At 44.9% G+C, this 15,479-nt stretch overlaps 2 protein-coding genes across 2 annotated transcripts; one reads left to right on the top strand and one right to left on the bottom strand.

Moving 5' to 3' along the window:
* Positions 1-8: 8 nt before the first annotated feature.
* Positions 9-2,607, bottom strand: serp1 (stress-associated endoplasmic reticulum protein 1). The gene is made up of 3 exons (XM_026363607.1): positions 2,389-2,607; positions 1,650-1,722; positions 9-655 (listed from the first exon to the last, which is right to left on the bottom strand). The coding sequence occupies exons 1-3, from the start codon at positions 2,470-2,472 to the stop codon at positions 615-617; spliced, it is 198 nt and encodes a 65-aa protein (XP_026219392.1). The 5' UTR covers positions 2,473-2,607; the 3' UTR covers positions 9-614.
* Positions 2,608-3,407: 800 nt separating this feature from the next.
* eif2a (eukaryotic translation initiation factor 2A) lies at positions 3,408-15,339 on the top strand. The gene is made up of 16 exons (XM_026371417.1): positions 3,408-3,473; positions 4,659-4,728; positions 6,093-6,164; positions 6,257-6,375; positions 7,119-7,218; positions 7,781-7,863; positions 8,055-8,128; positions 8,214-8,358; positions 8,458-8,574; positions 8,797-8,953; positions 9,332-9,416; positions 10,638-10,970; positions 11,401-11,514; positions 14,189-14,302; positions 14,394-14,459; positions 14,765-15,339. Exons 1-16 carry the CDS (start codon positions 3,446-3,448, stop codon positions 14,828-14,830), a joined length of 1,743 nt encoding a protein of 580 aa, XP_026227202.1. The 5' UTR covers positions 3,408-3,445; the 3' UTR covers positions 14,831-15,339.
* Positions 15,340-15,479: the final 140 nt, after the last annotated feature.

Genomic DNA, 15,479 nt, shown 5'->3' with positions numbered 1-15,479 from the left:
CACAAACATGACATCCATCTTCCAACTTTATTCTGAAAACACGATTGTTCAGGTGAAGCTGCACACAGTGCAGGCACACCTGTCAGAACCTGCAAACCTTCTGATTCAAAAGACTTTCGTCTTATTTCCACTGAGCACCAGGACCAGGACAGAGACCAGATCGGATCAGGACAGACTCACAGCTGGAATGTGACAGTGGAAAAAATACTGGGGAAAAACGTCTGGACTCGTTTGGGGAAAAAAAAGTTTGGGAACGTCAGAAACGTCATTTTGGTCTCAGCTAAAACTGGAACAGTTTACAGGAGCATGTTGGACTATGACCCCCCCCCCCGCATTGATATGGGGGGCGGAGTTAAAGAACAGGCAAACAGAGAAAGGCACGTGTTTGTTTAACAGGCAGAGATACAGAGCGACAAGGTCGATGGGCAGCAGCCGTTAAGTCAACTGAGGACTGGACTAAATGCTGGAGGGGGGCTGCACAGGTGAAGGGGCTGGTTCAGCATCAGTTCAGGAATGTTTAGGTTGGTTTAGTCTGGTGTGGGAACACGATGGCTCTGATGGTGATGTCATCTGCTGCTCGCCATCGAAGTCCTGCCCCCTGTTGTGATGTCACTCTACATGCCCATCCTGATGCTCTGGATGATCTGGAAAATGGCTGCATAGACCAGAAGAGGAAAACGTGAGATTCAAACAGGAACAAGTTTCCTCCTCCTGCAGTTCTTTCATCTTTCTACCATTTTCTACTGACCCCCAGGAAATGATCCAACCAGCTGAGTGATGGTCAGCACGTCTCAGCTCTGACTGCTGGACAAACTGAGTGAGCCCTCTGTTCACCAGCTGGTCTTTGTCAGCTCTGAGCATGCTCAGATTAACTCCCAGAACATGGCGACATCATGTTCGTACATTTACAATAGATTACACGTTTAGTAACCTGCTGCTGGACAGTGTAGTGGTAACATCGCCGTCCTCCATGTGGGAGACCAGGGTTTAAATCCCAGCTGTGACTTACCTAACTGTTTCCTTGTTGTGATTCTTGTACAGATTTAACTTCCAGCAGATTCATATAAACATTATTCTTAAAAAATGTTATCAAACTGAGTTTACTGATTTTCTGACAAATTAGTTAATTGAAAATTAGACGAAAAGAATCAACCACAACAACAAATAAATAATAACCGAGTCAAGAATCATAAAACCAACAACTATTTATTTAACTTAAGTGTTATTGTAAAATCGTTTGGAATTCCAATTGGTTTTAAAATGGGTTTATTCTCTAATTTCTAGTTTCAGGGATTTATTAAGTAGGAAACTGAATGATGAATTATTTGTCGATATTTTGCTTGGAATTTTGTGCCGTTACTTCTACTGGAGTTGTTTTATTAACTTTATTTCAGTTTCCTTTTGCTGTTGTTGAAGCTCTGACGTCCGATTGTTGGACAGTGAGACGGTTTTTATTCCTAGTTTATTGAACAAAAAAAAAAACAAAACAAAAACCTAAAGTCAATAAAATCAATAAAGAATAACAATAGTGTTGATGAAACTAAATCTTCGGCTGAAGTTTCAGTAAAAGCAGAGCGTGAGCGGCGTGTGACAGGATGTGGTTTCACTGTGGATGTCAGAGAAAGACGAGGAAGACAAGGAAGACTCACCTGATCCACAGACGACGAAGACGAAGAGAGCGAGCAGCCAGGGGCCCACGCCTTTGTCCTCGACCAGGTTCCTCTGAGACACACAATAAACTGAAGTCAACATTCAGGTCATCATTTCATTTTACTTCCACATCAACAGGTTACTGTTGGTTTCTCTGGCTTTACAGATTTGTTCAAACTGATTGATCATTGGGAAAAGATCAATAGATACATTGATTGATTAATATCATTTATTTTACAACACTAAACAAACGTTTTTGGCTGAGTTGTAAAAAAACTAGGTGATGAGGTCACATTGGAGATTTCCATTAAGTTCTGATCAATCACTTTAAAGCTCATCAACACATTATTAGTTTCTGCTTCATTTATTCCAACCAGGAATAATATTATTCAGGCTTTATCACGACTACTGATGATCGATTACTGAAGTGATAGGTGATGGAAAAAACTAAGTAAACAGAGAGTCCACCGATTTAAAATCAGCTTCTTTTCAATGGAAGTTCCTAATTTCAGCGAGCTGAACTTCGACGTGTCCTGGGTTTGACTGGACTGAGCTGGTTTTTCAGGCTCCTAACTGGTCCAGAATCAGAAGAAGCCTCCTCACCTTCACGTGGACGTTACCTGTGTCCCACCTGTGTCCCACCTGTGTCCCACCTGTGTCCCACCTGCTGGTTTTCAGCGGTTTTCACCAGTTTCTGCTGAGAAGCAGAAGCAGCTCTCCAGCTGTTGCTAAACTCACCGTTGACTTGGCGACGTTTCCTCGCTGTGTGATGTTCTTGCTGTGTTTCTCGTTCGCCATGCGGATCCTCTGCTTGGCCACCATGTTGTCTTGTTGTCGGGTGTAGCTGCGGGTACCTTGCTGGGGTTTTATTCGGTTTTATTCGGTCTCTGGAGCCTCTCTTCGTGTCTCCGTGCTGCTTCCTCCGTGTGATGACGCACTGATCCTCGAATTTGTCTACGTCCTCAAAACCATGAAGCCCCGCCTACGCCCCGCCCCCACAGGAACAATAGAGAGCCTCGTAAAGTTACCGGGTGTCAAAATAAAACTTCCTGCTCGCCCTTTCAACATAAAATGATCGGCTGTTGTCCTGTTTACTTCTGTCCTACAGGTGTAATATTTTTCTTTATAACTCATGAGTTAATAATATATATAATAACGTTAACATATGTGCTCATTTTATCTGTCACTCAGGAGTAATGCATTCATGTTTTTCTTCTTTAATTTTTTTTCTTCATTTTTTTTGTATAGTCTTAACTCTCATTTTGAATGTTTTATACATACAAATGTAGATAGATTTATATCAGTGCGATTAACCACGGTTTATATGTTTAAGATAAAATAGAATTTTAATTATGTTTGCGGAGACTGTTTTCGCATGACTGTGTTAGTTTTATTTTGATGTACTACTATTACTACTACTACTACTACTACTACTAGTGATAATAATTAAAAAACTAAAGTTTTTGTTTTGGACCCTCACATGATCTCTGATTTTGAAAGCGGAAGTGGTTGTGCCTTCCGTCGCTTTCTGACTTCTTGACGAAATTACAAACTAAACTAAAATAAAAACTGGTAAAAAAAACTTTATTCAAAATTTATTTTTGATTGAAAACAGTTCGTGTTATTTCTGATGCCTTGGTCAGATTTGATGGCAGAATTAATAATTTAACGATGTTTTCAAAAAACGTGTTTGATTAAAAAAACATTGTATGCTGATGTGGCATTAAGAATCCCGCCTCTTTTTGCTCTTACGCATTTCCGGGTAACGGCGTTTCTTCTTCCGCCACACGTAAACATGGCGCCGCCAGTCCCGCTGTTAGCAGGTGGGTAATTTCAGTTTTCGTTCAACTTTGTTCTTATCTGTTTTTTGAATATTTACACCGACGTGTTACTGAGTCGCTGCTGTTGACTGAAAACCCGACAGCAGACACTGAAATGTCAGCAAACCGGATGATCTTCCGTTCTTTTAGATAGAATTAATAGCAGGCCAGACACAGTGTAAAATAGGGCATTTTTCCATATTTTGTCGTTGGCATCTGTATATGTGTCTAAAAATAAAGTATACACGCTCATTACAATCAGTAGAATGTTGAAATTAATTCGGAGTTTAAAAAAATCTAAATAAAGCAATCCAGTAAGAGAAATCTTAAAATAAATCCCAATCATGCTGTCAGCTCCCTCACATCGCCTACTAGCTCAGAGCAATGAGAGAAAGCGATGAGCTGGAAAGAATCTGTTAAAAGCAAACGCAGAATAGTTGTTAGAAACGTTTTATCCATGCCGAATCAAACGGTCACATTTGTTGGTACCGGAAACGTCTTCTATATATTTTTATGTGTCAGGTGCATCCGCGGGTTAACACCGACACAAAAATGAATTAATTTCATTATGATATTTGGGCCACAACATCACACAAGTTTTTCTGAATTTATTTTAAAATCGGACGATTTCTTTGACGTGAGTACTTGGTAGTAGTACAAACCATAACTCAACTCAACACATACATTCAGAATATATGTATCAAATTAAAGCACTGTAAAATGCAGACTCGAAGAAATGCAGGTTACCAAAGATAAATGACCCTTAACCCTTGGTCCAATTTAGCAGAAACAGGAAAGCGAACAACGAAAGGCTATAATATCAATAAGAGAAACAAAAATATACATGACAAACTCTAATGACTGACTTACATTTCGATGGACTCACAACCACAGTTAGAATGAACTTGATGAACTCAGGGAAACTGTCCCCTACAGCTGGTCTGATCGGAACATACCATTCCTAAAGGAGTGGCAGAATAGTCCAAGTGGCATTGACCTTTTTAACATTCAGAGCTCAGTTTTAAGATGCTCCTTTGTATTTTGCAACCTTATAATTGACTTTGTGGGTCCTGGTTTCACTTTGGATCATGTGAAACCTGCTTGTTTCAATCTCTGATGATAAAGCAGTGTCAAAGCAGAAACAAACTTTCTGCTGTTCCTAAGAAAAATGTGCTTTTCTTGTTTCAGTGCGTGGATCAGACGGAACGTCTCTGCTCTGTGGTCCTCCCAAGTGTGAACCACACTCAGCCTTTCACAGGTAAACACACAGACCGAATCTGGGACGACGCATCCGATCAGGATGAGTCAGCATGATGATGATGATCCCTGTCCTTGTGATGAGCAGACCGTGTTTCTGAGATCAAATGCTACTATGAGACAGAACAAAGAGTCTGTTTGGTCTACAGACTTTTTACATTTTACATTTTTAATGTTTCCCAGCAGAATACAAGAAGGAAACCATTATTCATTCATTAGGATTTTTCTTGTCCTCATCATGTGATGAACAGCAGAATGGGGGGAAAAAACAACTAATCAATTAATAACTTTATTGTCCCTGAGGAGCAATTATTTTTTTAGCAGCACATGAAACAGACACATAGAGTACATAGTGGGAGGTGGGGCTGGGAGGGGAGGGGCACCTTCATCACCGTTTTCTCTCTGAGTTCACCGTAATGATTGCGGAGGGTAGAAAAGATTGTTTATATCTGTTGGTTCTGGATCATGTCTGCTAAAGATGGAACCAGAAGGCAGAACATGGAGCTCAGAGTGTAGGAGATGGACCTGTGAGACAGGATCCACTGGACTTTGTTCAGCACCTGCTTCCTATGGAGGTCAGACAGGCTGCTTAATGGAGTTCCAGTGATTTACTACTAACTTTACCCAGCACTGAGCCAGACCAACACATACAAGTAAATGTAAGAACACATTCAATGAAAGCTCTGGGAAACAATCTCATCAGGGTTCTGTCAACCTGAAACTTGTTCAGCCTTCATTGACCGAAAAGTCGTTAATTCATTTTTTTGTGCAGCTTGTTTTTATTTTGTTCAATTGACAGTTTGTCAGTTATGGTGCCCAGGTATTTAAAAGATTCTACCATTTCTACAGCCTGGACATTTATTACAGTGCTGACAGAACCATTACAACTAAAGTTAATATACACGTTATTAGTTTTAGTTACATTCAACTCAGGGAAGGATTCAGAAGAATTCATCCGCCACAGGACCATGAGACGACATCATCGTTCATTGTTCGGCAGGCTGAATGTCACTGTGTCATCTGAAAATTTCAAGATACAATGATTTTCAAGTGTGCTGATACAGTCATGTGTGTATAAGAGAGGTTAACCCTGATACTGTGGTCTGGTCTGAGAAGTGTTCAGTTAAAAGAAAATCAGCAATAGTTTTGATAAAAGATGAAAAACATTTCTTAGCTCCAAACTGTGAATATCTGCTGCTTTGTTGGTTTTATGTGACCAGAAACTAAATATGAGTTCTGTAAAGGTGAAGTAAACTAAGGCTTTTATTGTGGAAATGGAATCTCTGATAATCTTCCCAACAGATGATTTGAGATTTGCAGCTGTGTGATGTGAATCTAACAAAGTTCTGTGTGTTTTTGTATCAGAGACTCTCGGCTAAGCAGGTGTTTCACCTTCAGCAGAGACGGGACGTTGTTCAGCTGGTGCAACGGACACAGGTACGTTTTATGTAGGTCAAGTAATTTTTAAGATGCTTCACATGACGACAGCATACACACCCCAGTGACATTATCTGTCTATCTTTCGTCAGTGTCTCTGTGGTGAAATGTTCTGACGGCTCTGTGGTGTCCACCTTTGACCTGCCAAAAACCACACTACTGGAGTTTTCTCCTCTCAACAACGTCCTGGTCACCTGGCAGCCGTACACCAGTAAGAGTCGAGACAGAGACACAACAGGACAGAAACCGCTCAGACGTTTGTTTCCACGCGAGCTGATAAAACTGCAGAAGGAGATTTTTAATTATCAGTTGATTTTCAAACGATAAAGGTGAAACAAAAATGAGTGACTTTGGACCACAGGACTGATTTCTGTGTAGATCCTGCTGTTTCCAACTGTGAGTTGTTTACAGCATGAACAGTATCGGCACTGTGTTTCTGATCAGTCTGGACTTTTGAACAGTAGTTCAAGGTTTTTATTCGTGTCCCTGTTCATATGGTCTGGACGGAATCTGGTTTCTGCAGTTCTGATTTAATTGCTCAGCCTCAGCGAAGGATCAGAAACCTGGATCAGGTTTGTACAGGCCACAGGATCCTGGTTTCTGTCACAGCACTCGACGTAGCATAGGTTACTGAAACCAAATTATCAGGATATTCCAAAAACCTAATGTGCTACACAGTCATGGAAAAAAAGAACTGAACTGAGATTCTCATAATTAATTAGATCAGATCAGAAACTAAACCGTCTGGTTCCTGTGCGGGTCTTTATTACTCATGTGGACAATGGTTAAATGCTGTTTTTGTTTGTTTAAGTTTAACTTGAGAATTTTCGGGGTTAAGACCAGGTTTTAGGGTTAGAAAGAGGTTCTGGTTAGTGTTAGGATAAGGTGCTAGGGAATGCATTATGTCAATAAGTGTCTTACAAGTATAGTGAGACACGACTGTGTGTGTTGCAGAGAGTCAGGACAGTCCTCAGGGGGACGCGAACCTCCAGCTCTGGGACCTACAGAGCAGTCAGCTGATCAAGGCTCTGTTTCAGAAGAAGGTCGACTCCTGGTCTGTGTCAGCAAACACACCGGATCCTGTGTGGATCCACAGAACCACTCTGATCTGTTCAGCAGGGTTGCAGCAGTATCCTGGTTTCACAGTGTACCATGCAGTAAAGTTAATGGTTTTCGTAGCGCGTGCTGAACTCTGAACCTTAATGTTTTCCTCCTTGACTTAGATATTTAGCTTTGTACCTCACTTGATAAATGACTGACGTTAATCAACCATGATCTTTAATGTGGATCAGAAAATGTAATTTCAGTGTGTTCAGTCAGTAAATCAGCAGCAAAGTCATTCTGAGTCCAGTCCATGGAGAAAAGAAGAATCAGAACAGTCAAATTCTGCAGACTAATAAAAATCTAATTATATGAAAATGAACACACAGAATATTGTTCTGGGTGCTTTATGTTATCAAAGTCCATTCTAGTGATAATACTGACAAATCAGTTTTCATACTGTGAAGACATCGGATTCTGTTGCAGCCCCCCGCCCACAGAGTGGTAGTACTGTGCTCAGTATGTGGTTCCTCAGGCTACAGAACTGTGGACTCTCACTGTGTGATGTTGTGCAGGTGTCCCAGCTGGTCTGAAGACGAGAAGATCTGTGTGAGAAGCGTCAACAATGAGCTGCACTTCTTCGAGAACAACGACTTCAGTGAGAAACCAGATTTAGCCACACATCCTAAACACGATGTCCTCATGTTAGAGAAAACCCACAGAGTGCTGTGTGGGCTCCTGGGCCACGAGTTTTCAACACATTATTACCTACGGCATCAGTACAAGTAGAGAACATCTGAAGAAACAAACGAGTGTATTTAGAACCAACTCAGCACTTTGTCTCCTCAGACACCATCGCTAACAAGCTTCACATGCAGAAGGTGTCGGACTTTGAGTTGTCCCCTGGAGGTCAGCCCAGCAAGGTGAGTATCCACAGCCTTGAACCAACAGCGATCAGACGGTTGAAACACCGACCCTGGTCCCACTTGCCCTGTTTGTCCCTTCCAGGTTGCGGTCTATGTCCCGGGCAGTAAAGGAGCCCCATCATTTGTTCGTCTGTATCAGTACCCTGTGCTGGGGGGGCCAAGTGCAGCACTCGCCAACAAGAGCTTCTTCAAGGCAGACAGAGTCACCATGCAGTGGAACAAGAAAGGTTAAAGACCAACAATGTTCAGGAGCTTAGAGAACCACAGTCCAGACCAGAAACTGAGTATAACTTCACCCTCTTCCTTTAAACCTCTGTCTGTCTCAGCTTCAGCCGTTCTGGTGACAGCCAGCACCGAAGTGGATAAAACCGGAGCTTCTTATTATGGAGAGCAGACGCTGCATTACCTCGCTGTTAATGGAGAGACCGCCCTGGTTCAGCTCCGTGAGTACAGAGTGCATGGGGATTTGTGACTGGGGGGGAGGGCTTTGTCAGGTTACAAAGGACCTAAACTGAAATGTATTCATGTAGATGTGGGTGAAGACACCGTTTCACACTAAGTGAACAACATGGTTTCTCACAAGTCACTAATACGGAAACTTTCTCTGAAGACACGACGACGCTTCTCACTGTTTCACAAACTCTTTTCTGTCTGTGTTGAAACAGCGAAGAACGGGCCGATTTACGACGTAGCCTGGAGTCCTAACTCTGCAGAGTTCTGTGTGGTGTACGGCTTCATGCCGGCCAAAGCCACCATCTATAACCTCAAATGTGACCCAGTGTTTGACTTCGGAACTGGACCACGAAACGCAGCCTACTACAGGTGAGGACGCACCTGTCCTTTTTTCAAACCCTGCAGCTAAGATATTTTGACTTTGAGATTGCTGGGAACCTTGATGGAGGTGATACCAAAGAAGTATGAGGTACCATTCAGAGCTATTGCCCGAATATTTTCTTTAGGTATTAACGGCTTTTCACTTGAATGTGTTGTAGATTTAGTTTCAAATGTACATCAGTGTATAATTAATGAGCCAGAAGACGCGATTAAGGAATATTTGGTGTTTACAGTGGTACGTGTAGATTATACCTGAAGATCCACAGATGTGACTTTGCGAAATGACGGGCATCATGTTAGTGGTCTTCAGAGCCTTAAACCTGCTGTTGGATGTTAAGGTGACTGTATAGTTTTTCCTGTGCGCAGTCCTCAGGGCCACATCCTGGTCCTGGCTGGATTTGGGAACCTGCGGGGTCAGATGGAGGTCTGGGATGTGAAGAAGTATAAACAGGTGAGTGTGAAAATCAGCAGTTAAATGGAATTTTCTTATTTTTATTTATTAAAGACATTTTTTTACAGATTTAAAAGTTAACAACAGCAACAGAAGCATGTTGCTGTCGACCTACAGCAGTACACAACAAACTGGGGATGTTAAATCGTTTGAAAGAAACAGTGGGGTGTCATCTGCAAACAGCTGTAGAGGAATTACACTAAAATAGGAAATGAAGGATCCTGACTTTGTTAAATTCACAGTCTCTGCACAAAACCACAACTCAGGAGCAAGCAACCACACTGTTATACCTGTAGAATGATGAAATCTAATTAGTAATAGAAGATCATTAGAAATCACTGGAGCTCCATTAGGCAGCCATAGGAAGCAGCTGCTAAACAAAGTCTAGTCCAGTCCATCTTGTCTGACAGCTCTGACACACTCTGAGTTCCTGGTTCTGCCTTCTGGTTCTTTTTAGCAGCTACGAGCCAAAACCAACAGATACAAACACTCTTTTCTACCCTCAGCGATTAGTACAGTACAGAAGACAGTGATGAAAGTGATGGTACAGTGTTTTCCTGGCTTGACTCACCTGGTCCTAGGAGAGCTTCACTCCCAGCTGGCCCCCTGTGGGGTCCCATTGATCATGAGGGCAGCTGCTGTCTCTTCCACTACGAGTTCTTTGGTTTTGCTCACGTTCAGAGAGAGAGTTATCCTGGCACTGTGATGTCTCGATGTCTCTCTGTACTCTATTTTGACTGTGTCTGTTTTCTCTGTGTCGTGCAACGATGCTGCTACAAAAATAATTATGTAATATAATAATAAAGTTATTGATTGATGCAAGGAACCAATCACAGAAACGACTCATAACATCAGAACTCAACTGGACTGTGGAGATATACAGTTTCAAGGAGGAGGATACCTGCAGATGAGAACAGAGAGAGGGAGACAGAGAGGAGGAAACACATCTACAGGAGAGAGAAATGACATACTAAAAATAGTAAAGGACCAGTGATTGAGCCAAAATAGATCCTGTCCTGCCTACTTGGATGACTGTAGGACAGTGACTAATGGTCAGCTGTCTCATAGACAGGTGTGATCCACACTGTTCAATTTTAAATCTACTGTGCTGGAGCCAAACATTGTCTAAATATTTATGGACCTGACCTGTGTTATAGACTAAACCAGGTCACTGTCACTGACGTAGTGGGGAAACCTTTTGGTTACCTTTGTGTCTTCCAGGTGTCCAAACCTGAGGCTCCAGATGCCACACACTTCTCCTGGTGTCCTGATGGCGAGCACGTGGTCACGGCTACCTGTTCCCCTCGGCTGCGGGTCAGTAACGGATATAAGATCTGGCACTACACCGGCTCTGTGCTGCACAAGTGGGACGTGGCAGCCGGGTCGGAGCTGTGGGAGGTTCGCTGGCAGTTGTTCCCTGAACGTAGCTTTCCTGAGCGAGCAGTGAAGTACCAAGCAGTACCTAGTGAGCTAGGGAGCACACAGGCCCAGACCACACAGGCCTACCGCCCACCTGCGCTGAGACACCTGCCAGCCACGCCCAGCTCCAAACTGGTGAGGAAACACTGCTGAACTGATTTACTGGGTCCACAGTAATGGCAGCGTTAGTGGAAGCAAATACGTTTAACTGTGTTCCAGCAGGTTTTAGCCCGAAGCCCAGCGATTGGAAAATTTAATGTTATTTATGTAAAATAGCAGAACAGGGATGTTCGGGTTTAATGAGACCTGTTCATTGAAGCCTGAACTGGACTCTGATCTGTGGAGCCGCGTTGATAAAAAACTGGATCCAGTTGGTTCACAGAGAAAACAACAAGACAGGTGGAAGAACTGGAAAGAACCGGAACCACCAGGAGGGTTTAAAAGGGGGGAGACAGATTCATTACATTAAATGTCTGTCTCTCTCTCCCCCTCTCTGTCCCTCTCTCCCCATCTCCCTGTCCATCTGTCTCTCTCTCCCCCGTCTCCCTATCCACCTGTCTGTCAGCACGAGGACGAGCCTCCTCAGAACCTGCGTCCAGGTGTTTCTGGTGAGAGGAGTTTGTCTAAATCAGCTCTGAAGAATCAGAAGAAACGAGAAGCAAAGAAAGCTGCTAAACAGGTGAGTTGAGGTCGGACTCCAGTCCAGAGTCTGGATGTCTCCTCAAAAAGCCTTCAACTTCATTTACAATGTGGATTGAGTGGCAGTTCAGAAACTCGAGATGTTATTGAGTTTCACAAGTTCTGATTTTATTCAAGTCTAAATTGACATAAATAAAGTAATAATGGTTAATTAATGTAACCAGGTTGTTAACCTGGTTGTTGATCTGGTTGTTGGTTGTCGACCTGGTTGTTGATCTGGTTGTTGGTTGTCGACCTGGTTGTTGATCTGGTTGTTGGTTGTGAACCTACTTCTTGACCTGGTTCTTGACCAGGTTGTTGGTTGTTGACCAGGTTGTTGACCAGGTTGTTGACCAGGTTGTTGACCAGGTTGTTGACCAGGTTGTTGACCAGGTTGTTGACCAGGTTGTTGACAGCCTCTGATCTCACCAACCTCATCAGTCTTTTTTAATAAACCAATTGTAATAGGTACCCGCTAGAGATAGTCAGGCTCACTTCCACACATAGTCTGGGCTCTGGAACACAACTCCTTGAGAGGCTGGACTCTCTTCTACTCTGGAGTTGCCCATGGTGAGAGGCGGTGGGCAGGTGTGGGCTTGCTTATAGCCCCCCTGCTCAGCTGCCATGTGATGGAGTTTTCCCCGGTGGATGAGAGAGTAGTTTCCCTGCGCCTTCGGATAGGGGATAGGTCTCTGGCGGAGGAGGGAGCTGGATAGACCTGGCAGACCCAAACGTATTGTGAGGGTCTGTTGGGAACGTCTGGTGGAACCTTCTGTCAGAGAGGTCTTCAAGTCCCACCTCCGGGAGAGCTACAATCAGGTCCCGAGGGAGCCTGGAGACATTGAGTCCGAGTGGACCATGTTTTCCACCTCCATTGTCAATGCGGCTGTTCGGAGCTGTGGCCGTAGGGTCTCTGGTGCCTGTCGCGGCGGCAACCCCCGAACCCGGTGGTGGACACCGGAATTAAGGGAAGCCGTCAAGCTGAAGAAGGAGTCTTATCAGGCCTGGTTGGCCTGTGGGACTCCTGATGCAGCTGATGGGTATCGGCAGGCCAAACGTGCCGCAGCCCGCGCGGTCGCAGAGGCAAAAACTCGCACCTGGGAAAAGTTCGGCGAGGCCATGGAGGAGGACTATCGGTCTGCCTCAAGGAAATTCTGGCAAACCGTCCGGGGCCTCAGAAGGGGAAAGCAGTTTCCTGCCAACACTGTTTACAGTGGAGGTGGGGAGCTGCTGACTTCGACTGGGGACATTGTAGGACGGTGGAAGGAATACTTTGAGGATCTCCTCAACCCCGTCGACACGCCTTCTGTTGAGGAAGCAGAGGCTGGGGACTCGGAGGTTGATTCGTCCATTTCCCTGGTCGAAGTCACCGAGGTAGTCAGTAAGCTCCTCGGTGGCAAGGCACCAGGAGTTTCACCGCTAGTCGAACCTCGGATCCAGGAGGAACAATGCAGTTTTCGTCCTGGCCGTAGAACACTGGACCAGCTCCATACTCTTGCTAGGGTGCTCGAGGGTTCATGGGAGTTCGCCCATCCAGTCTACATGTGTTTTGTGGACTTGGAGAAAGCGTTTGACCGTGTCCCTCGTGGCATCCTGTGGGGGGTACTCCGGGAATACGGGATTCGGGACCCTTTGTTAAGGGCCATTCGGTCCTTGTATGACCGGAGTAGGAGCTTGGTTCGCATTGCCGGTAGTAAGTCAGACTTGTTCCCAGTGCATGTTGGACTCCGACAGGGCTGCCCTTTGTCACCGATCCTGTTATTATTTTTATGGACAGGATTTCTAGGTGCAGCCAGGGGTCGGAGGGAATCCGGTTTGGGGATCACAGGATTTCATCTCTGCTTTTTGCAGATGATGTTGTCCTGTTGGCCTCATCAGACCGGGACCTCCAGCAGGCACTGGGGCAGTTTGCAGCCGAGTGTGAAGGGGCCGGGATGAGAATCAGCACCTCCAAGTCCGAGGCCATGGTTCTCAACCGGAAAAAGGTGGCTTGCACCCTCCAGGTTGGGGGGGAGATCCTCCCTCAAGTGGAGGAGTTTAAGTATCTTGGGGTCTTGTTCACGAGTGAGGGGAAAAAGGGAGCGTGAGATTGACAGACGGATTGGTGCATTGGCAGCAGTAATGCGGTCGGTGTACCGGTCCGTCATGGTGAAAAAGGTCATGACCGAAAGGACAAGGTCGCAGATACAAGCGGCCAAAATGAGTTTCCTCCGCAGAGTGGGTGGGTGCACCCTTAGAGATAGGGTCACCCGGGAGGAGCTCGGAGTAGAGCCGCTGCTCCTCTGCATCGAGAGGGGCCAGTTGAGGTGGCTTGGGCATCTGTTTCGGATGCCCCCGGGACGCCTCATAGGGGAGGTTTCCGGTCATGTCCCACCGGGAGGAGGCCCTGGGGAAGACCCAGGACACGTTGGAGGGACTCTCTCGGCTGGCCTGGGTGTTCCCCCGGAAGAGCTGGAGGAGGTGTCTAGGGAGAGGGAAGTCTGGGCATCTCTGCTTAAGCTGCTCCCCCGCGACCCGGCCCCGGATAAGCGGATGAGAATGAATGAATGAATGAACAATTGTAAGGTTCAGGTTTTCAGGTGTTTAGAGGGACACAACAAAGTGACCTAAGAAATGTAAAAGTGTATTAACAACAGTTCTGTGTCTCGTGCTTGTCTGACCGTTTGATTCTGCAGGAGTCGAAGCCTGAACCTGAGCCTCCATCTGACCTGGTCTCAGTCACCATCAGTCAATCAGAGCCGAGCTGTGGTGACCCGGAGTCGGACAAGAAGATCAAGAACCTAAAGAAGGTGAAAACGAACTGACGAACAGATTGGTGGAGGGTGTGTGTGTGTGAGTGTGTGATGTTCTGAGTCTCAGTGGTGTTTTTGTGTGTTTCAGAAACTCAAAGCCATCGAGGAGCTGAAGGAGCAGCAGGCTTCTGGAAAAGTCCTGCAGAAAAACCAGGTAACTGATCTTCAAGTCCAGAACTGGTTGACACGGCCATTGTCAGCCAGCAGCATTCACACTGCTGCAGTGTCTGTCTGGGTCTGGTTCTGTTTTTAAAGGAGGATTAGTAAATCAGTGATTTAGGAGCCAAATGCTTGTTTAAGTTGGTTTTACAGTGACGATCAAAGGAAACCTGTAGAATATGAGACCCACAGGAACAGAAACTGATCACAGATGATCAGATCTCACTGATTTATTGATTGCTGATTAATTAAACCCGGTCAGATTCTGGTTGACTGACCTGGACTCTCTGCTTTCTGCAGCTGGAGAAGATCCAGAAGGAGGGTCAGCTGCTGCAGGAGCTGCAGGAGCTCAAGATCAGACAGTAGGGGGTGGTACCCAAGCTCCAGAACATGCCTATAAATCCCATAATGCATCAGTCTCTCACAGAAACACACAGGGGGAGGGGCAGTATGTGTTCTGCATCGGTTTCTCTGCTGGAATGCTTTTGCTCTGCTTTGCTTTACCTCAGAACACCTGATAAACCCCGCCTCCTGAGGATAGGTGAAGACAGGTGTGCAGGGGGCAGAGAATTCTGGGACATGTAGGAAGATGTTTAGGTGTGTGTTCAATTAAACAAGGAAATGACAACAGTTGGTTTTGAAAGGAGCAGTTCTACATTTTCAGCATCGAATAACATGAATCAACTAGTGTGTGTGACGTTAAACATGATAGCGTGTAAGAGTGTATTGACCTGTTGCTGTGCAACATCTGTACAACGTCTGTACAGCTGCTGAAGCCTCTCACAGTGTTCCTTTCAGAATAAAAGCCTCCTCTGCACCTCACACATCAAGTTATTTCAGTTCAAATCAAAGTTGAATAAACAGTTTCTATTCGAGTCTCTGTGTGTTTTCGATCGTTTATCATTGCTGAGAACAGAACATGCTCATTTTACCTGTGTTCGCAGTGACCCACTGGTGTCCAGCTTCTGCTTGTTTTTAAATCCAGGATTTCACCAGTTGCCTCCGTTTTTTTTCT

This window comes from Anabas testudineus, chromosome 13 (assembly GCF_900324465.2).
Source record: "Anabas testudineus chromosome 13, fAnaTes1.2, whole genome shotgun sequence".
Classification (NCBI taxonomy): domain Eukaryota; kingdom Metazoa; phylum Chordata; class Actinopteri; order Anabantiformes; family Anabantidae; genus Anabas; species Anabas testudineus.
Note: the sequence above shows the minus strand (reverse complement) of the source record. Positions and strands in the feature narration are given on the sequence as shown.

Coding starts and splice junctions, on each gene's coding strand:
- serp1 (XM_026363607.1), bottom strand. CDS start 2,472: ATGGTGGCCAAGCAGAGGATCCGCATGGCGAACGAGAAACACAGCAAG. Junction 1,723..2,388: donor GAAACGTCGCCAAGTCAACG/GTGAGTTTAGCA, acceptor TGTGTGTCTCAG/AGGAACCTGGTCGAGGACAA. Junction 656..1,649: donor CTTCGTCGTCTGTGGATCAG/GTGAGTCTTCCT, acceptor TGGTCTATGCAG/CCATTTTCCAGATCATCCAG.
- eif2a (XM_026371417.1), top strand. CDS start 3,446: ATGGCGCCGCCAGTCCCGCTGTTAGCAG. Junction 7,864..8,054: donor CTTCGAGAACAACGACTTCA/GTGAGAAACCAG, acceptor TTGTCTCCTCAG/ACACCATCGCTAACAAGCTT. Junction 14,303..14,393: donor AGATCAAGAACCTAAAGAAG/GTGAAAACGAAC, acceptor TGTGTGTTTCAG/AAACTCAAAGCCATCGAGGA.